A 27,330-nucleotide genomic window follows, 5' to 3' on the forward strand; every position below is an offset into this window, starting at 1 on the left:
TGGGTTGAAAAAAACCAGAAATTTTTTAGGGGTGGTCTGTCCATCTTTTACCACCCAGTCACTCTAAATTTTAATGTTGCAAAAAATTTCTTATTGACTCCCTATACAAATTGACAGAAAAATTTCAGAACTTTGAAATTCAATATCTCTAGAATGAATCATTGAATCTGAAAAGAAAACCTATTACACATCTATAAACTCATGTTATCGATTAACACCTAATTCATTTATATCTGTTGAGAAATTCAGCTAACAAAAATCTTTTTAGTTTAATATATAACCACTGCCATAATTTTCCTGTTTTTGACTAATTTTTTAAAAAATATTTCTTCTATCCCTGCACAACCATTATCTATCATTTGTAAAATTATTTGGTTATCGATATACAAAACATATTTTATGAGTAAAGTCAATATAATTTGTGTGAGCATTACACACAAGTATTTACTGTATTATTGGGTTGTTCGGAAAGTAATTTTGTTTTTTCCATAGAAAAATAAACGCAATATTCTTAGAATAAATAAATATTTTATTGAATTATATATTGACCATTTTGATCAAATATCTGTTTTCATTGTTTCTGGTAGTAGCATGATTTCACATTCATAAAATTTTGATTGTTGTTTACAAAAAACTGATCCAAGTGATTTTTGACATTGTCGTTTCAAGTAAATGTTTTACAGTTAAAAAAAATTTGTAAAGACCAGAACAAGTAATAATCTGAGTGTGCCTGATCTGGTGAATATGGTTAGTGTGATAACACATCCCATCTAAGCTATAACAGTTTCTGACCAGTTACCAAACTTGTGTGAAATTTGGCATTATTATGATAAAACACTACATTTTGTTTGTTGATCAATTTAGGCCTTTTCTGTTTGATGATATTACTCAGTTTGTTTACTTGATGGCAGTACACTTTCAAATCAATTGTTAAATTGTCTGGTAAAAGCTCAAAAACAAATTTTTTTAAAATCCAACCATAGAGAGCATCTCTCGTTAATAACATGTGGAACCCATATATCAAGCTTTGAAACGAAACCAATTCATTTTAAGTAATAATAAACGGTTCAATTTAATAGATTTAATCTCTTAGTGACTTTACGTGTTGTTATACGGCAGATTGCTTCAATCAGTGCCTTTATTTTGTTTTCATTGGCTTCAAATGGCCATCCAGAATGTGGTGTATCTTTGATATTAAAATTGCCAGAATGCAATTTTGTAAACCAGTTTTGGCACTGTCTTTCTCTCAACACATCTTCTCCAAACATGTAACACAAGTTTTTTCTTGTTTGAACAGCATTTTAGTTTCTGTTATAAAAAAGCAAAATATGCCGAAAATGATGCTTTCGATTTTCCAAATTTGATAGGACACCGAAAAAAAAACAATTGTACAGAATCAAACAAAATTTTTTACAAATAAGCCTTAAAATATCAGCTGTCGAAGTATATAATGAAAATGTGATTTAAAATAAAATTGGCTGGTAAAAATACATCTAATTCCTCTAGTAATAAAAAAATGAAATTACTTTTCGAACAACCCAATATATACCTACTGTGTATATTAATTTTGAAATCCTATTTTTCAGTTCTTAAGTCATAATTTCATTTATTTAAACAAATATATAAATGGATGGATAATAAACTTATATAGTTTTTTAATTTATAAACAGTATGATTGATTACCATCTTAAAGAATTCAAAATAAATGTTTTTGAAGCTTGTTTTTAAATACATTAAGACTTAAATAAATAATTAAGTAGAATAGCATATCAATAATAAGCTTCTTAAGTGACTACTGCATCATATACAGAGTGGGCCAACGAAAACGAAATGGCAGTGTTCGTGTTCGTCCAAGCAAATCGCTCGGACAGGTCGATTTTATTCTCGAGGGGACATCTTATGCAATAAAGTTTTTGCAAATCTGAATATTAACTAAACAAACATTTTTTTTCGAAATAAATGTTTGTTTAGTTAATACAAAATAAATGAGTTTTTAAAATTTTTTGTTTGTTGTATTCAGAATCGCAAAAACTTTATTGCAAAAGATGTCCCCTCGAGAATAAAATCGACCTGTCCGAGCGATTTGCTTGGACGAACACAAACACTCTGCCCTTTCGTTTTCGTTGGCCCACCCTGTATATGTAAATGAATTGTTTATTTAAAATTTATCCTATAAACTCAATAAATATCAATTTTATATCATGTATGAATAAGATTTTTATATTACTATTCATTGCCCAAATGAACAATCAGCAAGCAAGTAATGGAATATTCCTAAATGTAATTTTTATAATGAAGACAAAAATTATTTTCATTAGAATTTAAATCAAGTATTTTTCACAATAAGTAATCTATTTATTTAATCATTACACGGATGACATTATTTTAAATGTTAATTAATAAAAACAGTTGGATTTTTGTTATGGTGTATTTACAAATTAAAATATTATTTCAGTTTAAATTAATGATTTATTATGTATATAGAATGTTAGATTCAATTTTAAAATTTAAATTATTAATTATAATTAATTTATTAATTATGATATGGTAATGACAAGAACAAAGAATTTAATCTTAATGGCATGATTATTTACCAATTGATCATTAAGAGAAGCAATTACTTATGATTGGGCTGCAACTTGAAAAACTTATAGACCTATAAATTTCCACTGTTTTCTGTCTTTCCTTAATCTCGAGAACAATGTTATATAAATGAAATTTAAGATCAGATATAGAAAGATTAGGGACAGGAGGCACGACTAACTATATACAAACTTTGGATGCAACCAGAAGTCACATTATTTCAATTCAAAAATTTTTCCCTGTAGGAGCTAAATAGATGACAGCATGGCTGTGTTGCTAACAGGAAAAGTGTGATGTACAGGGGACTTGCTAACAGGAAGAGTATTAAGTACAGGGGCAAGACACTACTAATTTGAAGTGGAGAGCATATATTTTAAATTAAATAAATTTAAAAAATATTATTAAAATTACAGTCCAGCATTTTGACAACATCACAATAAATAAATAATTGCTTATTCAGATACATTTTGTACTTAATCCTATTCTTGCTTATACTTTATGAATCAAAGAACAAAAAAAAATTTAAATTAATGATTTTATAATAATTATTATTTTTAATAATGAATAATCAAAAAAAAATTGTTTTTGCTATTTCATTTAAAGTACATGTGAAATTTTATTATTTAAATACTGTATTTAGAAATTTTAATACATTTTTATTCTTAATTAATGTTTATTCAGTCATTTTAAAAATGCATTTTATTTACATGAAATCAATTCAGCATTTCAAGTTGTTACAGGTACAATGGATAAAATTCTAGTGTTGTTGTTTCTATCTATGGTATTTAACAAATGAGGTCAAGTTTGAGGTGGATAGCTTGCTGAAAGAATAAAAGGAAATGTTAACCATGTTGACCTTCTTCATTCATTTCATGAATTCATTTATTGTAACTGTAATAATTGAGTTTTATAAAAATATAATTAACTTTACCAAATGATTAATAATTATTTATGAAATTATACAAAAGTAAAAAAGTCATGTATTTTTTTTTTTAGTCTAGAATGAAAATTATGTTCTTTATCATATAATGATATTAAAAATTTTGTTTGAAATTTCATTTTGTAGATGTTAGCTAAGAATTTTATAATGACTTCTTTTATATCATAATTAATAGCCTAAATCAAAAAAAAATTAATATTGAAATAGATAAATTTTTTCAGTTTAATTTTTCATATAAGTGATCTATTAATATTAAATCTATAAAATTAAATCTATCAAGTAGTCAATGATCTGTCATTCTTATAATGTTTCATAAAGCATAATTATATGAATTATGAATATTCATTTTATCAGATGACAAATATATGCTTACTATCCCTAGATAAATTGATTTTCTTACTATTTGGAATTGTTCCAGACATTCCATGGCTTGCTATATAATTACACTGTTTACTTAAAATTATTTAAGGAAAAAAATTATATTAATTTAAGCCTTAAAGTAATTGTGGTTTTCAACATTTTCTTCTACAATCACCGAATGTCAAATATTCTAATTATTCTCTTACAAATTATTATAAAGTATTCATTACGCTAACAGTCAATTTAATTATTTTGTTTAATTCAAAAATTAAAATTTTAATTTTCTTGCTTGCTTTAATATGCTTGAAAATGTATTTTCAAGCATATTTGATGTATTTTTTTTTTTGTTAGTAATTTCATATTGTTTTTCATAATTTTATAGTTTTTAATAAATTTTATATAATCAATATACAATGGTATGATGAAATTTTTAACTTGAAATATTGCCAATAGATCTAACAAAGAACTTAAATTAGCAAAATTATAATGATTATTTTTAATTTGCTAAACAAATACTTGAGCAATATAAGTAAACAGGAGATATATCTTCCTAACAAATTCTTAAAAGAATTAGCATTCAGTGATATTAAAGTTAATGTAATTAAAAGTATTGAAAGTTAATTTGATCAGTTCATTCAAATATTGATACTAAACTAGAGATTTCTCTTAATTCTAGCTGCTAACCAAATTAACTTAAGTAGAAAAGTATCCAAAAAGTGCACAAAGTAAATTTTTCTTGTTGATTTTTACAACTAGTGAGGACTCTTTTATTTTGTAATTTCTGTAATTCTCTAATACTTTTTTCCACATATTTTTATTTATGCAGATTTTTTCTTTTTTCTGATAAGTTTCTAGTGATGATGATAGTAATTTATTATGTAGTTAATACATTAAAAATAATTATTCATAAGCCGTTTAATTTATTAATTTTTAACAAAAAACTTATTTAAATTTGCTAAAATTAGAATTAAATATAAAAAGTACAAGCCAAATGAAATCTATTTATCTATGTATTTATAGTTACTTTATATTTATTTTTTTTATTATAGCACTTTTCATTGCAAAAATGCTCAAAAACTAACAAGCAACAAAAATTTTGATCTTGAATAATTTGCACGAATCCAAATTATGCAACAAAAATATTTCTTTCCAAAAGTTCCTATGACATTTTTCATTGAGAATAAACTGCTTTTTAAGTAGTTAATAGTTCTATTAATAATTCTTAGCCAGTATGAATAAATAATTTACTAATAGCATACAAATTTTTATAAAATTGTATTAACAGCTTTGTTTCAATAATATAAATAACGGTAATATGAATCATTCACTGTCAGTTTTGAAATTTGATTATATCAATATACCTTTTTTACTAAAATTTTTTCTTTTAAACATTTTAAATTATTACAGAATCCTGCTATAATAGTTTGATATATTCTCTTAAGGTAATATTTTAATTCTCATCTTGTGAAGTTATCCACATATATAACTACTCTAATTAATTCTGATGATGAATTTATATTGCCAATATTAGTCAGAGTAAATGTATTCTAGTAATAAAAAAATGAAAGCTTTCATCATGTGTGTAAAGGATGTAAATTTGTTTATTTTAAAATAATATAAATTTCAATATTACTGATCATCATCATTAGCATTATCCTAGAAGATGCTACAACCATTTAGGGATTGAGTTATTAAAGTCTTAACTACTAAGACTTTAGTAGTAATATTACTCTAATTGTTATGCTAAAGTATAGTAATATCACTAAAATAATTTTATATGTAAGGATGTTTTATAAGTGAAGGAAATATGAATTTTGAATTATGTTTGCCAAGATAGTTTTCCTTCCTCTTTATACTTCACTTACCAATGAAATTTATTCTAAGACTAATAAATTTGGAAATTCAGATCAAATAAATTATGACTTCATAAAGAAAGCTGTTAAAATAACAATATTACAAAATGAACAGTAGAATACTTTGAATCTAAAATTCGATGATTTTTAATATACATTCTTTAAGTTTTTTCAAATCAAATGCTTATCCAGGGGAAGGGTTTGAAAACAAATGTCGTGGAAGCAGGCTCTATAGTAATAATATTCATTTTCAAAGTTTTCTTGAAGATGAATTGTTTGATTCAAAAGCACTTGAACAGTTTTAAATGTATACTTTTTTTAAATTTTACACTCTACTCTCACAGCATTCTTCTATTAAGTCATAAATTGTATTATTATAAGAGATCTAAAACCCTTAAGAAGATTTTAGATCTCTTTGTAATAAGAAAATTGTCCTGTTTAATTTGGCAAAAATTGTTAACTGTTTCATAACTTTAAGTTGATATATGTATTTTATCAGAAAGTTCTTAATTTAACAGTTTAAAAACACAAATAAAAAAGTTCACTCCTGATTAGAATAAGAAATTGCTAATGTACACCCAATTATTTTTAATGTCGAGATAAAGTTTGTTTATGAAATTACTACTGATTAAACTATTCAATTTAATTTAAACAATACTTCTGTCTTAAATGATCCTTGATTTATATGTAACTAAATCAACTGGTAAATACAGTTATTTAACTAAATTTATTCTTTATAATTGAGTAATTTTTTTGTTTTTTCCTCTTCAAAATAATTTTCTTTCTTATTATATTTTAAAGAAACTATAATTTTTGATAAAGTATCAATTTAAAATTTAGAACATTATTTAAAAATTATTCTAAGAGTGCTACATTTCTAATTATGTACTGCACATACAATTGTTCAGTAATTTGATGATATATTTGTGATAAAAGTAATTGCAGTTTGAAATAATCTTTTTAGAATTTAGTAAAATTTGTTTGTACTCTTAATTCTAATTTCACCAGTTTTCATATATGTAACATATATCAATTATTTTTTCAGTTAAATGAAAATTACACTAGTCTACAAATTGAGTTGTTTATTACTTGCCAGAAATAAGAGTATTTTTACAGACCAACTTTTCATGCTGATTACCAAACTTTTTTCAGTTTTTTTTTTCTATCATATAATGATTTTAAATTAATAACTAGGACATCATCAACTGTCATATTGCAATAGAATTGAGGCAAACCAAAAAGAAAGAAACAATCTTTTATCTGACAGTCATTGATAGGCAAACCTTACACTTGCTATCAAAAGAGGATATCCTTGTACCTAAATAAATGGCTAGAGCTTTTTAAAATTAAGCCAGATGACTTAATTTACAATAAAGAAAATAACTTTCTCTAGTAGACAATACATACATAATGTGTCTTTATACAATTGGTCCTTTCTCGACTCCACTGTGGAATTGTCTTATCCCTCATCTGCGTGAGAAAGGACCGATTGTATAAAGACACATTATGTATATATTGTTTACTAGCGAAAGTTATTTTCTTTATTGTAAAGTGGCTAGAGCATTTGGCACCAGGGGGCAGACTTAAATATGGCACCTTTTGGATAAGCCTTTCATGTTACAAATTTAAAAATTATAAAATTGCTTTTTATTAATGTAATACATATTATATTTCATAATATAATTTTTCTTACTTATGCATGACAGTTTTCTATAAATGTATTAGTCTGCCCATGTAACAGTTTTGGAATTTCGGCACCCTGGGCATATACTTCTCCACATATAGCCCTGCCTTTCCAAACCCTGACTTGTACCTGCTAGCCACAGGAGATGTGATCCTTGCACTGGCAGAGTGTGATTCTTACACTTGCCAACATGAATCCAAGAACAAAGCAATCATTGTCAGTTGCTTTGTTCCTGTGTCTTGGTTGTTGTTGTTGTTTTTTCACCTATTTTCTATTAGGTGCATGCAATGCTGTTTTTTTATTTTTCTTCCCTAAATTCCATTAGGTGTGCTCAATTATGTCAGGGAGCACAGACATTGTCACTTTGAATCCACTGTATATTAAAAACAAAGTCATTGGCCCCTATTTTTTTACATTTAAATGGACGCTTCTTACATTTTTGGATTCCTCATCACAGTTAATGGAAAATGGCAAAGTTTTATCAAAATCAACCATCAAATTTTGAGAATGAACTCAATTCTAAAAGCCCATAAAAGATGTGCTAACGATCTTGGGACATCACCTAACAAAGTCACATGCACTTGTACATTGACCTTGTATCTTGAAAACGAAGTCACGGACTTCATTTTTTTTATAACATTTTTGGATTCCTCATTGGAATAAATGGAAAATGGCAAAGTTTTATCAAAATCAATCAATCAAATTTGAGATTGAATGCAACGTTGTAAGTCACATAGACGAGGCTTTGTTAACACTTTGTGTCAATTATTACAAAACAGCTGCTGAAAATGTATATAACTGGTAATGCATTTGTATAATCTTACATTATTAAAAAGAAACTGATATACATCGAAATAGTGAAATTAAACACTGAGAAGTATATTGCACTAAATTAATGCTAAAATCTTTTTGTACTTTTTCTTTGGATCTATACAATAGATCATCAAACAACAGTCAGCTAGCATTGATTCATTCCAGAAGCCTTGATTATATTTCTCTAAATCTTGATGAAATTTCTCCCTCTGCTCATCACTGATTTTATCAAGATTACAAGGGGGAAAAAAATTCTAAATAGGAGTACAAAAGCTGTAGTTTGAGCAACATACAGAATCCCATTTCTATATATGCATCCAGAAATTTTTGAACCCTCCTTGTAATTGGACTGCAATTTGAAAAACTTTTAGACCTATAAATTTCCATTGTCATCTGTCTGTGTGTCCTTTTTTTAATCTCAAGAATGGTGTCAGATAGATGAAAATCCAGGACCAGATAGGGAAAGCTTAGAGGCAGGAGGCCCCCAATAAACTATATATGAACTTCTGGTATATACCAGAAGGATATATATACAGTAGTTAATTGTATAGTTAAATATATAGTTAATTTTTTTTTAATTGAAATCACGACTTCTGGTATTTCAATTCAAAAAAAATTTTACCCAGCACAGAGATGCTGGCATAGATGACTGGCATGACTGTTGTCAGAAAAAGTATGATGTGCAGGGGCAATACACTAGTAATTTGAGATTCAGATCATAATTTTTAAATTAAGTAAATTTAAAATATGATTAAAAATTTCAGCCCAACACTGTGACACTATCTCAATAATTTTTTCTCATTAGAGACTTGGTGTTCTTGGAAAGTTAACACAGAGCCATTTGAATCTTATCCAAGCCATCATTTCTTTATCATTCATAATTTCTTCAAAAGTTTTCATCCTGAAGTAGGTATTTGATCTCAGGTCTGATTAAGATTCCTTTTTTAGTTTTTCAGCAATAATATTGGAAAACTGGAATCCTATTGAATATTTTCTTCCTGATGTTTTGATGAAAGTTTTGGCCAGTCTGGGCTCTATCTGTTGAGGTGGGGACTAACTTCTTTTGGTTTATTAATGGCATATTCTTGATATGTTCTTCTCCAGGTTTACAAGTCTTCCTTGGTTACCAGTCACATCTGATGTAATGTTCTTCAGTAGAACAACTGTTTTACATATACAGAAAGCAACAAAACTTAGTAAAATGATCTCTCATATCCATCAGCATATAAATGATGATAAATCTTCACACTTGTTTCACTGGTGCAAATGGTGTTGAATTACCTCCAGTACTATATTTACACTATTCATAACTCTTTCAAATGATCTGAATGAGTAATTGGTAAAAAAAGGTTTTTAAATTATCATTACACAGAAGACTATCTTCAGACTTTGCAGGGAAGATTCACTAAATAACTGCTAAACCAATGAATTGTATTCTTATTTTAGTTCCTGGAAAAGTTCAGTCACATCATTATAGTCAACTATTGGACCATTCAAGAAAAAGAATTTTCTTAAATCATCTTTTCACATGTTATAGCAGTGATGTCCAAACTACACCCTTCCAGGCTGTAATTTGGGCACACATTAATCTGGTCCATGAACATATTTGACACATCACTTATAAATGAGAGAAATAAGCCTACTTTTTGTATAAATGAAATATATAAAATATTTCTGGCCATCCTACCTACAACTTATGAGCAATTTGGTCTGCCAGTCAAAAAGTTTGAGCACAATTTGTTATTGCTCTATAGTGTGATAGTTTGATGTTTTTCTTGACAAGATTTTTTTCCTTTAGTCTAGAAATTAGTTTAGTTTTTTTAGGCAGCAATTTCTGATGAAATTGTTAAACTCGTTTTGCATAATCTCTAGAATCACAATGCTTATGAATTGCTCTATTTGTGTATTCAATACCATGTTCAACACTAAACTCTTACTTTATTTCTTTGAAATAAAAGCTCTAAGAAAAACACCTTACTTTGGCAAAAATTTGTTGTTTATCAGTATTATCTTAAAATATCTAAAAACAATATATACTTTTCTGTTTTTATTTGCAGTTGATTCAATATTTTTTTCTTAAAAAACACAGTACAAAAACAAAGCATATTTATGTTATTGAAAAATAAATTATCTATATATTCCTTTAACTATTAAAACATAATATTTTAAAGAGAATAAAATACCCAGATTTGAGTAAATTGGAAAAATATTGATTTCTATTTTTAATCTACTTTCTAATCCTTCTGATACCCTGGGATGCTAAATCAACGCAATCTCTAACCTGTTGACCGGAGTAAAAATTTTGTTCTAAAAATTCGCTAACGTTTTCGTCGCCCCTTCTGGGCACATTCTCAGGCTTTCGATAAAAGACTGTTGCGAGCTGTATACCAACCTTCAAAGCTCCCATTCGGAGGTATTCGATTACCTATTCATATCATTCTTTCCACCCCGAATCAGGACCACCTTAAAATTTGAGGCCATGGAAATTTTTAAAGCACAGTGCGAAAATAAGAGCATCAACTTTAAGGAAGAAATGTCTCTTTCTAAGGCGTGGCAATTCTTAATGGAGGACAGCGGGTGATTTTATTTATTTATTATCTCTGATGTTTACTGGTAGGAGGACAAGTGGTTATACGGGTGGAAGATTTATAGTACGGGGTAACGCATGCAATTGGGCAAGAAGGTAATCAAACACCTCCGAATGGGAGCTTTGAAGGTTGGTATACAGCTCGCAACGGTCTTTTATCAGAAGCATGAGGAAGTGCCCAGAAGGGGTGACGAAAACGTTAGCAAATTTTTAGAACAAAATTTTTACTCCGGTCAATAAGTTAGAGATTGCGTTGATTTCTATTTTTAGTTAATATCAAAATACAGTAATTATTGGTATGCTAATATACATAATTACATATTTTATTTTATTCAGAAATTATTATATACAGGTAGGCCTCCTACAACATGGTAGATACGTTCCTTGAAAATACAGTAGAGCATCAATTATCCGACTCAATTGGGGACTGGGATTGGTCGGATAACTGAAAAAACGGATAACCAAAAAGTATGAAAAAATGCATTATTAGTATATAGCTGTTCACCTACTTCGCCTTGAATTTTCATCGATGTTAAGCCTAACAAAATTTTTTTTAAATAATAATCGTCGCTATTGTATCGTTAAAAATTTTCTTTATTTGCACAAAATAAATACAGTACTGTACTGTATATTGAAAAATATAAAACAAAAAATATATATATATTCGGGTTACATATTTTACATAAAATAGGCCTATACATTAGAAAAGAAGTCCAAAATTTTCTTTTGCTTCACAGCTGACACTCGTTTTTTGCCGCTAAATCTCGCACATGCTTTAAAAACAGGAATTGGATATCGTCATTAAATAAAATTAAGCCACGTTTAAATACTGGCCTCCCTTTCATGGTCGAGCTAATGTTGCCAGCTTAAACATGCAAAAATTTAACAAAAATAATATTTAAAATAGCCAAGACACAGCCAAATGTAGCATCACATCACTAGCAGACATTTGAATTTGCTGACTAGAACACGGTCAGTTAATCGATGTGACGGTTGATCAGGGGCAGATAATTGATGCTCTACTGCAGGGATGGCCAACAAGTCGATCGCGATCGATCGGTCGATTGCCAAGCCAATTTTGGTTGATCACTAGCGATGTCTTGACTTAATGTATTATATTTGTAACCGAACGCAACTGTATGCATGCAGTTATGACTCGACTCATAAGCAGTGAGTGCACTTCGTACTGAAACAGTGTATAAACATAGTATGTATTTCACACTTCCCCTTCCCCGCTTAGACTATGCCTATGACAACAAGTTGATCGCGACACATTTTTATGATAAAAAGTAGGTCTTATGTGCACAAAAGTTGGCCATCCCTGCTCTACTGTACCACGTTGTGGGAAATCGTGTGATAGGAGACACCAACTTAATACAAAACTGGAATTCAGTTCTAAAAAGAAAAAAACTGCCATTTATGGTGTAACATTTTCATCATTTTTTAAATTTATATACATAAAAAGCTAAGTTTAAATAAAATTCAGCATCATATAAAAACTAAAAAGATTATGATTTCAAATCAAAATCAAAAAGAAACATAATGTTATGCTCACAAATTCAGTCCTCATCGTCACTTATTATTGTTGTTCGAGAATGTTTGACTGGCCTCATTTCAAGATCTGAGCTTGTTTCATCAAGTTCCACTGCACTTATGTGATCCATTGCAATTTTTCTGTTATGTGAAAGATAATTCATTTCTAAATACCCTAAATTGTGTTGGAACGAAAACACGTAAGAGGCCTACCTGTATATTATATACACACACACACACTTTTCATAAATATGAATTAAATTGTGAGTTAAATTTTTTTTTTTTTTTTTTTTTTTGACTGTCTTGAGAACATTAAGAGAGAGAGAGAAATATTTGTTTTAATGTAGTATAAGAACAATATTAAATCCTATTTATATTATTCCTGTAATAAATTAAACAAAAATATTTAATTTATATTGTTAAACTTTGCAATTATAAATTATAATTTATTTTAAAATTTGATTTTTTAATATATATACTTTAAAATTTGATTGCTTAATTTGGTTATTATAATTACGGTACTTTAAAAAATAATATAATAAATATTTTCTAGATATAAAATTTGAAATAATTGAAAATTTTTTTTTATTTTATAGAGAAGTTAAAAAGAATCATCCTGACATTTTATTTGGAAAATCCTGTTATGATTTACCCATTCAAGAAATAAGTGTGTTATCTAAAAAAGTTCTTGCTGCTTACACAGGACCTGTGGGCGGTCTTACACAAGTTAATAAAAAACAGAGAGCATTTGATTCATCTGAACCTGATGTAGATTTTATAGACGAAGATTATGTTGCAAGCTGTGACAATATACCAAACTTAATTAAAGATGATGATAAATTATCACAGAAGATTGGAACACCCAAAAAAAGTAATGAGAGTAAGAGTAATTCTGAAATATCAGGTAAATTATTATTAATGTACTGCCAATTCTTTTCATAATAATTGAAAATTATATAGTCAGCTTGCATAATACGAGTTGCTAGGGGAACGGTATTTAGTTTGCTTTATTGAAAATTTGTATTAACAATTTTCAGGTCAAGGTTATATAATTTAGGAAGTTAAGACTTAATAGACAGTCAAAATCTCTAAATTAAGAATTAATATTTTGAATTAATTTTACTAAAACAAGTTAATGCTCTAAATAATTTTTAAATCAAACAAAACGAGGGGGTGACTCTCTTGCCATTGAAGTGTAGAGCAGTGAATCAGAGTGGTTAAACAAAACAAAGCTAAAAGAAATCTAATTTTTTTTTCTGTTGAAGATTGTTTGAAAAGGTAGAAAATATTTTTTGGTCCGAAAGAGTAAAAAGAAAAGGAACCAAATTTGGTGCAAAGTAGCCAAATCTGGCATTACTATACATTCCTCAATATGCAAACCAGCAAGTGTTTGCATGAGACCTCATCTATTTAAAGGGTGGGCATCCTTAACCCCTATTTTCTGAGTACAGTAGAATGATCTGCTAAAACCAAATGTTTGAATTGCTGTACAACCAGAGGTCAAACACAGTTTTGCTTACTAGGAGAAGAAAATGTATTCTACTCAAAATGGAATATTTATTACAGTACTGCTTTGCTTTTTACCCTTTTTGGCATGAACAATGAAATTGTTATTGAAAATAGGGTTACTTCTTGGGGGTTGTGAAGATAATTTACAGTTCAGTTTAATGAATTTGGTAAAATTTTTGTTTGCTTTATCACATGAAAATTAATGTTGTGACAATGGCATTTGGCCAAGTCAATGGCAAAATTCACTTCAATGTGAGAATTTGTTTTATCAGTGTTTGTTTTAAGGGGATTTAACTATTTTAATATTAGGGAAAAATAGGGAATAAGTTTTAACTGTATTACAATTTAAAAATTTTAAATATAAATTGGCAATTCAAGTACATATAATTTCTTGATATTTGTAGAATTATTTTATTTAAATGTATGTTTCTTCTGTTATCATTTATATTTTACTAAGACATATTTACCAGTATTGATATTTTAACAATTGACCAACAATTATGACAATTTATTTTGATTTGATTCATAGATTTATGTATTAATGTTTAATTACAGTTATTTTGTTAATGGTAATTTATTCTAAAATTAAAATTGTTTTTAATCTGTGCTTCAAAGGTTAAATAAAAAGACAGAATTTTATATTTAATCAAAATAAAAAAATCGGAAAAATAAACACATAATTCATTGAATGCACTACTTACCAATTCAAATTCATCCTGTAGGATTATATCAAGTTTCTAAACAACTCCGTAAAATTACGAAAATCTCTAAATCAGTTTTAAGGTCATCTAATGATGCATATAAGGTAGAATATATGGGTGATTTAATAGAAATCCATTCGTCTTTAAGCACTTTGTGTACTTGACATCAATACAAACAAATCTCCACCAGTGAGTCCCACTGATTCACCAAGCAAAAATTCCTTTCTGGAAGAAGCATGTTGGGTGATGATTGAAAAAGTCCCAAACAGTTTCCTGTACTATCTGACTGAAATGTACAACCTTTAGAATTTTTTTTTAGCTGTCCAAAGATGTGGAAGTCACAAGGGGAGAGGTCAAGACTATATGGGGAATTGTTCCTAATGCATGTTTTCCAATTGATCTTGGCAATGTTTTCTGTATGGGCATGGGCATTTTTATGAAGAGGAATGACTCCTCGACTTAGTTTACCAGGCCATCTGTTCTTAGTGGCCATGTGCAGGCAATCAAGTGTTCCAATGTCTCATTCAGTGTTAGTGGTTACACCTGATTGCTGAAATTTCACTAGTAATGATCTTTCATACTCAAAAAAGATCATCAGCATAACCTTATTAAATGACAGTTGATTTTCACCTTTTTTAACAATGCACATCAAATATAAAATAAGCCCAAGGACTGACACTTGTACCAACATTGATATTAAATATAAACATCATTTAACCTAATCTTTAAGATTGACACTAAATGATTGCAAGATTATATTGGGCTATATTAATGCTGCTATTAATTTAATAATTAAATGTTAATTAGTTTCGCCTAGAGGTAGGCATTAGGTGCCATTTCTTGATAAATTTAATAATTATAATTAAATTGATATTTAATAGTTCTAGAAGCAAAAATCAGACAGGTCTGAGTAATGTAACCAGCAATGTGTCTGCATGGTAAGTGGGAGTTGTAGGTTCGAGTCTCACTTTGGGCCAATTCGTCTTCCAGAACCTTCTATATTAATTGTTAAATATTAATTTAATTATAATTATTAAATTTATCAAGAAATGGCACCCAGTGCCTACCTCTAGGCCAAATTAATTAACATTTAATTATTAAATTAATAACAGCATTAATATAGTCGAATATAATCCAGCAATCATTTGGAATTAACATTGAAATTATTATAATGAATACTGTATGTCAGTTTAAACCCATCATTGCCTTAATTATTGCCCATTACATATTGAAAAATTATTATTCTTATAATTATAATTTTATGATTAGAATAAAGTTATTAAACTAAATATGTTTATATGTTGTAGTTGAATGTTACACACACTGTCAGGACCCATGCAACACTTACTTTATTACAATGACAATCCTTATTTAATCACAAAACTTATTCTGCAATTATATTATAAAATGCTTGCTTTCATTATACAAAGGCATTTTTACTGTAAAATTTCTTTTATAAATTTGCTCATCTCATAGACTGAACTAAAAGTCATTGACACATCAAATAAATTGAAAGTATTTGTAATATTTACTAGTTTCAATTATTGTAATCATTGTTTGCTACATTTGATTTAACATTGATCATACTCCATAAAAAGGTGTTTATAATTTCATTTCAACTTCAATTAAAACATATTGTTTGGCAGTTCTATAATTTTCAGAAATCTGCACTTTATAAAAAAGAACATGATCATGAGATTATCAGTTTTTATCAGTAGTTTTGTATTGACACCATAAATTATTTTTGTCTTGAATTCATAATCTTTCAAAACAATTTCATAAGGCATCTGTTGTATTTGATTTTAGTTTATTCTACATCAGGTAAATTACTATCTTTTTATGGATATGTTTATTTAACGTTTCTATGTAAACTGTATATTGATACACTTGGTTTTATCGATATTTTCTCAGAATTATAATTATATTTTTAATTATTTTATTCCTTTATATTTCAAAGTGCTTATTAAAATGAAGCAAAGTTTCAAAATAAATTGAACATACATTTAATGATTTTAATAAATCAATAAAACATTTTTTAATTTGGTGAATACTTTGTTTATAGTAAATGGTGATTGCTTATCATCTCAGACAAGTGATGAAAAGAATTATTTTCCTGATGATAATGAAGAAATTGCTGGCATAAAAAATTGGAACCGACCTTCTGATTATGCATATGGTATTGCTACAACTCTGTATGAATGCCATCCTGTTACAAGAGAAAATGCAGGTGAGAATTTGAAGTTTTATTTTATTTTAAATACAAACAAACAGCACAATTTTTTTTGTAGAGACTGAAAACTTTACATTTGGTTCCAAGGTTTGGATACAAGATTTTATATAATATATATATATATAAAATCTTGTATCCAAAACCTTGGAACCAAATGTAAAGTTTGGATTTTAGAATGACACAAATAAACTATTACTTGCAGTAAGAATATTTATTTGATATTTTTTCTTTGTTAAAGTTTATTTGAAAGGAGTAACTTGTGCTATAAGTAATGTTTTGTTTTTATTGCTGTTATGCTTTGGTTATCTGGAAGTCTTGATACATTTTAAAATGAATCGCAAAAAGCTAAAATTATCAGAATAAGAGAAGTGCATGTGATTTGTTTGGAATGATCATTCACAAATGACATCTAAAATCTGCAATGAATTGCTTTCGGCTTAGATAATTTTTATGTTTTACTTTCTCAGCTGTTATATATAATAGGAAAGGTATGGCAATCGATCAAAAAATGACCCCTCCAAGATTTTAACCTTTTTGGATTCATAGGACCTTAAAATGTCAAGAAATGCAAAAAATTTGGGTGTAATTTCTGTATGTATGGATGTTTGTGTGTGTGAGAGGGGCACAATTTTGTTCACTCTCTTTGAAGCTTAATAATTCCTGTTCTTTTTGTTGAAAATTTCTGAAATTTTGCAGGGAGGTTTGTTTATTATAGGGATTGATGCTATTAAGTTTTGATGATTAAAGGTCAAGGGGTAGGAAGATAAAGAGGGTCCTGTGTGTCTCCAATGAATGAAATCCATCCCTACCCATAAAACTAAGCTTTTTGTCATTTTATAATAGCTAAAAATATGATATTTTATTTTTAAAAACTTTGTGTAACAGATGGTGCCACTAAAAGTTGCTTGAAAAGTTAAACAACTCATTGCTGGAATATTTTTAACTTTTAAGAGAATTTGAAATCAGAGTTAAAAGAACATTGACTTGTTCTAAGTATGCAAATTTCATCTGCACTAATTTAGTGATGTGTATATATATTTATAATGTATTATTTATATATACATATATAATGTATATAAATATATAAATACTAGAAATTCTCCCATCAAGCATAATGGAATAATTTTTATGAGAAACTAGAAATTGAGGAATGGAGAAGAGCTTCGAGTCAAACTTGTGACGCTGTTTCTGTAGCCATTGACAAAACCATTGTTAGTCTATGTTGATCAAGTCGAACTTCACAACCCTCAGAGGTCTCTGTTGTTCTTATTCCTTTAGATCTAGAATTTACCTTGCCAATTTTACTCTTATGCTTTCTCCTAGGCTTTTCCCCCCCCCAACAAAATAGCAAGTCAAATTTTTCTTCAGGAAATTGTTTTGGGGAAATATTTTCTTATAAAAGGATTCCAGTCAATTGCCCTTTTTTCCTAAAGGATAAAATGCCACTGGATTTTGATATATGTTCAAAATGCAGAAAAGTCATCTGCAAAAAGTGCATGATAAACAATTGCATCAATGCATACTTTGTATCAACTGTGTTAGCCAAAAAACATTTGAGATATCTGTATTGTGTTATATTTAACATTGTATTTATATTCACTATAGTTTTATACAACAACCTTTTGCCATATCTTCTTTATATCTGAGAAAAGTGTACAAGAAAGAATAAATTTTATGACAAATAATCAAATATTTTAATATTTGTTTTCATAATTGTTAATTAGCCAATACAAAATTAAAATGAATAAAATTACATTAGATGTTAATAAAAACATTATCAATAATGACAAAATACCTTTCATCTAACTATTTTCATTAAAAAGGTGAAAATATATTAAATTTTTCAGAGAAGACAAAAGTAACCTCTCAGCTGATTTAGGATGCTTGAAAATAGAACTGTTCTAGCATTAAATACTCTATTTAAATTGCAATTTGATATTGATTGTTTTTTCCAAATTTTATAAATGATAAGTTTTATTGGATAATTGTGTAATAGCATATTCAAATATAAATATAATGTTTTACTCTCAATGATAACTTAGTAAATGTTATATGATTGTTGTATTTGTTTATACAGTTGCAACAAATTCAAATACTTTATAAACACATAATAGATTAAATTAACCATCTAAGCTTATTATACAATCAGAATTTCTGCAAAAAAAAAAAATATATAAATTGTGATGTTTAATATTAATAAACTTTACAGAAAATAATTCATTATATTTGTTCTTATTGGGCTATAATTTGAAAAAATTGTAGATCTATGAATTTCCACTGTTGTCTTTCTGTCTTTCCTTAATCTCAAAAATGGAGTTAGATCAGGGGTCACCAAACTACGACCCATGAGGTCAGTTTATCTGACCCACCACTCACTGTGCCACAAGTGAACTAAAATATAATTATTTATATGGAAATATCATAGCTCGTAAATAAACTTATTACGTAAAAAAACTTAAAATAAGTGTATGTAAAAATGCCAAAATTGGTTCAATCTGATTTTTGCATCTGACTGTAATATAAATTTTAGATAAATCAGTGAAATAAAAAATTCAGCGACTTTTTGCAATTTTGGATATCACAGTGCTTTTTGTGTATCGGCAATGGAGTTTCTAAGAAAAGTGATTACCAGCTTGCTGTAGTGATCGTGTTTGTGTATTGGTAAATAAATGTGTTGGTTGTCTTTATTTTTTTTGTATTCAGTATACTGTATTAAACAAAATGGTTATGCAGCCTGCGCTTGTCATTCTCTCGGTTATCTGGCCCACTGTGAAAAAAGTTTGGTGACCCCCGAATTAGATAGATGAACATTGAGACCAGATACAAAAAGCTTGGGCAGGAGGCCCCAATTAACTATATATAAACTTTTGATGAAAACCAAAAGTTGCATTATTTCAATTCAAAACTTTTCCCTGAAAGCAGTTAATAGATGACCAGCATGACTGTTGCTAAAAGGAAAAGTATGATGTACAGGGCACAATACTACTAATTTGAGATGGAGAGCATATATTTTAAATTAAATAAATTTAAATAATATGATAAAAATTTCAGCCCAGCATTGTGATGATGTCACAATAAATAGTTGCTTTATTTTATTTATTTTTTTTTGTATGAAAATTTTGTCTTTGCTTTATATTTTGACAATGATGAATTAGATTGGTCAAATATCCAATATGTGTAATATAATGCTCTGATGTGGAGAATATAAACATCTTTGGTAATAATATTCCATTAAGTTATCATTGAAATAATCAACTGTTATAAATGATTGGATAATTAGGATGATTGTAGTATTGATAGCTGTGTGCATTTGCTACAGAAAATGTTGACTAACTTTTATTGTTAATTCATCAATATTTATTCAAAATATGTTTGTGGTCATTTATGAAAAATTCAATTCAAACTATATTTTTATGTCCGTAAAGTTAAAGGTCAATATAAAAAAAAAAGAAGAAAATATACATCGTACAATGATAAAAATATATTTTACAATAGAAAATCAATGTTATGTAAGTAAAGTGTTTTAGGGAAAAAAGTTTGTTAATTTGCCCATTTTGTGCAAACATCAGATATTTTTTATGTATCTTGTAGTACAGATATCATTGTGTGTGCTGTATATCTTATAATATAATTGAGATGGGTTGATGATGATGATGATGACCATGATGACCATTTGGGCTCTGCACTTATTAGGAGTTGAAAGTTGAAATTTGGTACACAGGGTAAGTCATGAGAATGTACACTAAGAAGGGATTTTCTGAAATTCCCCCGTGGGGGAGAGGGTTAAGGGTTACCCTGAACCCTCTCCCTCTTCCCCATAGATTTTACTGTACTATTTTAGATGCAGTTTTTTGTGGAAAATCGAACATATTTTTAGCCCATCTAAAAATTCTCTAATTAGTCTCAGAAGAGGGTGAACCTAATTCTTGCACCTGGTAAAAATGGGTAAGATCGACTATAATCTAATAATCTTAATCTTTGCTATTGTTACTTTTTTCCCAAGCAACACTGGACTCATCTGCTAGTGTTTGTGAAAAAATTTTTTAATATTTGATACTATTTCAAAATTTAAGAACAGAATTTTCATAGTATAAAGAAATGTTACATCATTCTAAATATTTATAAAAACAGATTGTACAATTTGATATTATTATTATAATCAGGAAAAAATTTTTTACTTAAATTACAAATTATAGTCTAGATTAACGGTTCTCAAGTGTGACCACCAGACACTTAAATACCAAAATTTTTTGTTAATTTTTTAATATTGAAATTTAATAAAATTATGTCAACAATTTTAGATAATTGTTTGATAGATTCAAATGACTGACTTTAGAGCTCTACATATACTGATTGTATTAATGCAACAAACTATCAGTAAAATTTGGGTACAATTATTTTCCAACAGTTTTCTGTATATATAGTCAGCATAGTTATATACTTTCAACAATATCTTTTAAGAAAATAAGTTAAATTTTTAATTAATCATTTAATGACACTATAAAATTTATTGTTGTTTGAAAAAAAATAAAAATGATTTAAACAATAGGATAGGTTTGCTTTCTTCTAACTTTGATAATTGGTAATATAAACCAACAACACAAAACACCAGGATGTGTTAAAAATTGTACTAGAACCTATATCCGGTGTGACAAAAAAAAACAAAAGAAAAAGTTCATCACAAACGTTTTCAAACTGCTATGAGTTCTTTCTCAGGTGTAAAATGGAGTTTCTGATGGGACAGAGCAATCGGTTAACAAAATATGAGGGGAAAAAAAACATTCGAATCTGTAACATGAGTCGTATTTTTTTCTCATATTTCATTAACCGATTGCTCTGTCCCATCAGAAACTCCATTTTATACCTGAGAAAGAACTCACAGCAGTTTGAAAACATTTGTGATGAACTTTTTCTTTTGTTTTTTTCGTCACTGTGGATATAGGTTCTAGGAGTACAATTTTTGGTAATTAATATTACATTTTTCTTTTTCTTCCTTTTATCAATGATTACATTTAATATTGAGTCTTTTTTATGTTTTAAATGCCTCTAAGATTATATTATTAGTAATTAAAATTGAAAACTGAATATTATATACCGTATTTTACAGACTATAAGACACTACGGACTATAAGACTCACCTTAATTTTTAAGCAATTTTTAAAAAAAATACCTATAAGATGCTATGGACTATAAGACGCACCTGAATTTTGGAGGCAACTTTTCGAATAAAAAAGTGCGTCTTATAGTCCGTAAAATACGGTAGTTGTATCATCAGGTAAGTTTTGACAAATTTCATAAAAGAAATAACTTTATTATATTTGTGTTTTGAATAAAATGGATTTTTTATTTTATTTTGAGCATTTTGATATTTAATACAGGAAACTGTTAATTTTTATAATTTAAGAATCATTGAAATAAATAAATAAATTGTTAAAACTATAGTAATTTTTATAGGTAAGCATTGTATACACACACAAAATATGGTAAATATTAAGTTTTATGTTATGTTTTCAGGTGATCCTATTGCAGATTCATTTGCTGTTTGTATGAGAGAAAATAGTGCCATATTAGCTTTAGCAGATGGTGTCAACTGGGGTGAAAAATCTTGTTTAGCTGCTAGATGTGCTGTTCATGGTTGCATGGACTATCTCAATAAGGCTTTATATCGTGAAGGTGGAACTATTGAAACTACATTGGTATGAATTTTATATTATTATGAATTACTATTTGTAATTTAATGAAAAATATTTATTAATATTTTGACAAAAATAGAACATTTTTAAATAGTAATAAGTAAATTTATTGTTTGTATGAATCTTAGCTGTTATAAATAAGAATATAACAAACTATTGTAATGACTGAATTTTTTCATTTAACATAGAAAAGAATATTAAGATTACAATTAAATAATATAATTTATTTTTGCAGCAATATATATATAAAACAAAGCATGTTATAAATTTATTTAAACCTGGCTTTTAAAATTTTATCTTGAACTATTATTTTTTTTCTTTTAGAACATGCAACTCATCTACATTTCTTTGTAAAATGTAATAATTTCAAGTGAAAGATAGAATACTATTTCTTGTTCAGTACATAATGTGACAATAACTCTATGCATCAGTATGGAGGCATTTCAAACATATAATTTATTTAACATAATATAGTTGAAAAAGTTTTCATTTGTTTATTTGATTATTGAACTTAAAATATTTTATGAATGAATGTTTGGGCTTTTTTAAATAATATTTGATTCATTATCTATGTATTTTTGACAAGTAATTACATATTTGTAACAAAAATATATCATTTTAAATAGGCATTATTTATTTTTACAAGTTTAATTAAATGCTAAATTTATAAGGAATATGAGGACCCTAACCCTAACAGCTCCTCAAAGTCGTCATTTAATACAAACAAATTTGAAGTTGATGACAAAATGACTTGAATGGTTCTTGAATTATCATATTCTAACATAATGGCTGAAATTATTTTGTGACCTACATTCTCAAACATCAGCAGTGTAACTCATACAAAACACTGACCATTTAAATGTCTTAAATAAAACGTCTAACAAATTCCTGAAAAAAATTATACATATATTGTGTTAGGATTTGTCCAGAATAACTAAAATTATACACAAAGCAATGTGTCAGTTTAAATAATATAAAACTAATTAAATTTTGTATTACTTTTATTATTTAGTATTGGAGTTTATCAGCCAAACATAAATGGAACAAAAAAAAACTTTTAAACTAGAACAAGACTTTTAAATGTTTACAAAACTGTGTGATAGGAAATAAATATCCAAAATAACAAAAATATGTTTTTAAGTAAATTAAATTATTTTTGCATATATCTTAATAACAAGCTACAAACAAATTATAAATTAGTGTCAGTAGCTGTTGCCTGTAAAGAATGTTTGATTTATAAGTGATTTAAGTATAAGAATCACTTAGTGATTGATAGTCTCAATTTGATTGTATCTGGAATGTGCTATAATGCTTTTTCTGCTCTTCATAAACAACTATACAATAAACATAAGAGGGGCATTGAGAGGAAGATCTACAACTAAACTCTCAGAACATGTGTTTCAACATAGCTTTAGTGTAAATTGGAAAAACTTATACAATTGCTTGTAATAGTAGACAAAACTTTATCCCTCCTGAAAGCTTAACAGTTTTAACCTTTAAGCCAGCCAATATCTCCATTTTGTAATCTAAATGACTTTCTATACACTTTGACAGTAATACTGCTATTGATTTTACAGTATCGTGAGTGTAATTATTAGATCCAACACAACAGCCATACAATAAGTAATAGTAATCTGATTTATAACAATCGTACATTATCTTTATGACGGGGGGGCGGGGAACTTTTTTTAGCTATTACCCCAAAATATATTTGTGTAAGTCGACATTACCCCCCTTATTTTGAAAAGGAGAAAATCAATACAAATTTAAATTAAACACTATTTATTGAATCATTTTACACTGAAAACAATAAATAATAGACAAACCAAATAAAATTATCATTTTGGAACAATAATTTCATTGAAAACTTTTCCTCTTTAGGTTTTGGAGAAATTCCTTATTACCCCCAATAATTTCATTTTTACTCCATTTGGGGTAATTTACCCCGGTTCCCTGACTGCTGCTTTATGATGTCATCAATCACTGTGTTATTTTGTTACCGCATTCTGTTTTTTTCTTCAATTTACATTTTCAAATGTATATACATTAACAGAGGTCATGCTGATAGGGCCAAAATCACCACTTGGCGATATTTTTATTAACATGGCGATAAAAATATAATTCTGGCAATGGCAAGTGGCAATATAAACCCTAGTCTGATTGTTTTGACATTCAGTGTGAAATTGAATTACAAATCACACTTCAGGAAAAGCAGCAGAATTTCGATCCTTGTGCACCACACACCTAGTGATTTCAATGACATCATGTGGCAAGTTTGGGAGAAAAGTAGGAAGTGACATTGAGAACCGAAAGCAGTTTTATGAAATGCCACCCAGCGTTTTCAGATTGCGGATTTTTTATTGACCAACAGAAAATTTGGGGAATTTTTTGGGGTGTTTTTTTTTTTTTTTTTTTACTTTGGTCTTTTTGTAGTAGACTAAAGCAAAAATTTTGACATGACAGAACAAGCAAAATACTATAATAGCCAGGTGGATAAGACTCTAGGCAGTGGAGATAGACAATGTAAGTTCAAACTTCAGAATTTTAGTTTAGTTTTTTTTTTTTTTTAATGTCTAACATTATTATTTTGCCACATTATTAGCATTATTATTACTATTATTATTCCCCACATTTAAAACTTATAAAAGAGGATAAAAATTGTGACATCATTTCCTGTTTAGCAAAAATAAGTCTCTGTAGATCTCTTTTATGTCATTAAATAAAACTTTTATTCCTTCACATTTATTTTCACATATTTTGTTTGTGATTACATACTATGTCCTTACAAGTGAATAAGCTTCATATGTTATTGCACATGGACAATAAAACAAATGGTATGAAAATAGGGTAGCATAGTCACAGCATTTTATTTTTTTAATTGTTAATATAATGGACAATTTTCTCATGCACTCGTCTTTGTTACACTACAAATATCACTATACCACCATATCTGAAAATAAATGTGAAGAAATAAAACTTTTATTTAACAATGTAAAAGAGTTAAATCTACAGAATCTTGTTTTCACTAAATGGGAAATGACGTCACAATTTTTAATCTGTCTTATAAGCTTTAAATGTGCAGAATAATAATAGTAATAATATGGTAAAATAATAATGTTCAGTTATTTTTTTTTTTTTTAATGTTTAACTAAAATTCTGAATGTTTGGAAACTTTATTGCCAAATGCACTTGGCTAGCACCACTCAGAGATGTGAAACTTCCAGACTTATAAACTAAACACTGAATTTTCAGAGGCTTGATTTTTGGAAACACATGAGAAGTGGGTCCTATTATTTTGACAGAAAGCTGTTTATGTTTAAGACTACCTGTTCACCAAGTTTTGTTCAAAACAGAGACCCGAACTTCTGGTCCTCTGATTGTATGATTGTAAGTGACAGCTTAACATGCACTTTTGCTTATCACATGCCAAACTGATAAGGCTACCGGCACCTACATTAATTAGTAAGAAAAGAACTGGTGGCAATAAATAATTTGAAGTGGTGAAAAAAATTTAAAACTGATGAAATGGTTGGTGTTATTTTAAAATTTTCCAGAGTGACCTCTGCATTAATATTAATAATAATAAATGATCTGCCAAATTTTTATCCAACTATATTGGAGCAGATTGTTTGGTATTATTAATGGATTGTGTTATGTATGTTATATATTAACATTAATGTGAATACACTTTGTTCAAAAACTGCAATAATGCATTCTGAAGTAGCCCAACATTATTTTTCAGTTGATGTGGCTTTATACTAATAAATCGGGTTTCAGATATTTATATATAGTACTGTACTATATAAATCTGCACAAAATGGGATAGATAATAGGAAAAATGCAAATGCATTTTAAACAGGTAATTGTTTTATTACATTTTGCAAGCTTAAGTTTGAAAATTTTATAATTATAAACTGTAATATTCTAACACAAAATGGGAATGTAGAATGAAACCATCATATTGCAACATCACAGAAAAATTCACTCAAAATTACCTAGATTATGATGTGACAAAATGGGAAATGATCTTACAGATCTGAACTTTCTGTTTTTTGAGAACAATTGCAAATTAGGTGTTTTAGACAGCTAACAAACTAAACTACAGCAAAATTTAACAATAATGAGAAACCTTGTAGAATTTATTAACAATTGACGAGGAAAGTGTATTTAGACGAAAGTAACATATTTATCAAAAAAGCCAAAATTGACTTTTTCTAGTCACTGCATCAAAGTTTCTTAGATATTTCTTAGATAAAAAAAATTCTAAATCCAAACTTACAAACTAGTTTCAACAAACTGATGCAAAGAAAAATATAGCCTTACAAAAACTTCATCATTTTTTATAAAGCTGTGGGTGAATTCACAATAGTTTTGGTTACCTGTGTTTGTTTCCATTATGTACAAAATTTTGATACTTAATAGGAAAAAGTATTTTAATAATAATATGGTTTAATGTATTCATTTTTCTATAAATTTGTCCTTTTCAATTCTTCCTTTGTCAAACTTCATTCATTACACAAAATTCTGTCAATCCAAAAATATGGTCTGTATAATGGTGCATTGCCAAATAAGTTTTAGCAAGTTAATTTACAGGTGCATGAAGTGCTCCCCTAATTAAACAAAATGTCCAAAAGTAAAAGAAATAATAATAAAAATAAATGTAAGGTCATATTCTATTCCTTATAATCTCAGCAAACAATGTACTGTACTGTAATTTTGTAAAATATTCAAAAAATATTCTACAAAATTGATAGTTTTTTTGCATAACTCAAAACTAAGGCCAAATCAAAAAAAGTTTATTGGGAAAAAACTTTCCTGTATTCAATGTTTTCTATTAGCTGGCA

The 27,330-nt window shown here is 27.8% G+C and overlaps 1 protein-coding gene across 2 annotated transcripts in view; it reads left to right on the top strand.

Moving 5' to 3' along the window:
- Positions 1 to 27,330, top strand: part of LOC136983890 (PP2C-like domain-containing protein CG9801) — a 56,775-nt gene that overhangs the window by 20,266 nt on the left and 9,179 nt on the right. The window contains exons 4-6 of one of the 2 annotated variants that reach the window (XM_067280772.1): positions 12,950 to 13,257; positions 16,626 to 16,790; positions 22,308 to 22,489. In XM_067280772.1, the coding sequence (XP_067136873.1) occupies positions 12,950 to 13,257; positions 16,626 to 16,790; positions 22,308 to 22,489 (655 nt within the window). The remainder of the gene's footprint in view (positions 1 to 12,949; positions 13,258 to 16,625; positions 16,791 to 22,307; positions 22,490 to 27,330) is intronic. The other variant, XM_067280773.1, reaches the window with a different exon arrangement.

This window comes from Centruroides vittatus, unplaced genomic scaffold (genome assembly GCF_030686945.1).
Source record: "Centruroides vittatus isolate TY-2023 unplaced genomic scaffold, ASM3068694v2 contig_890, whole genome shotgun sequence".
Classification (NCBI taxonomy): domain Eukaryota; kingdom Metazoa; phylum Arthropoda; class Arachnida; order Scorpiones; family Buthidae; genus Centruroides; species Centruroides vittatus.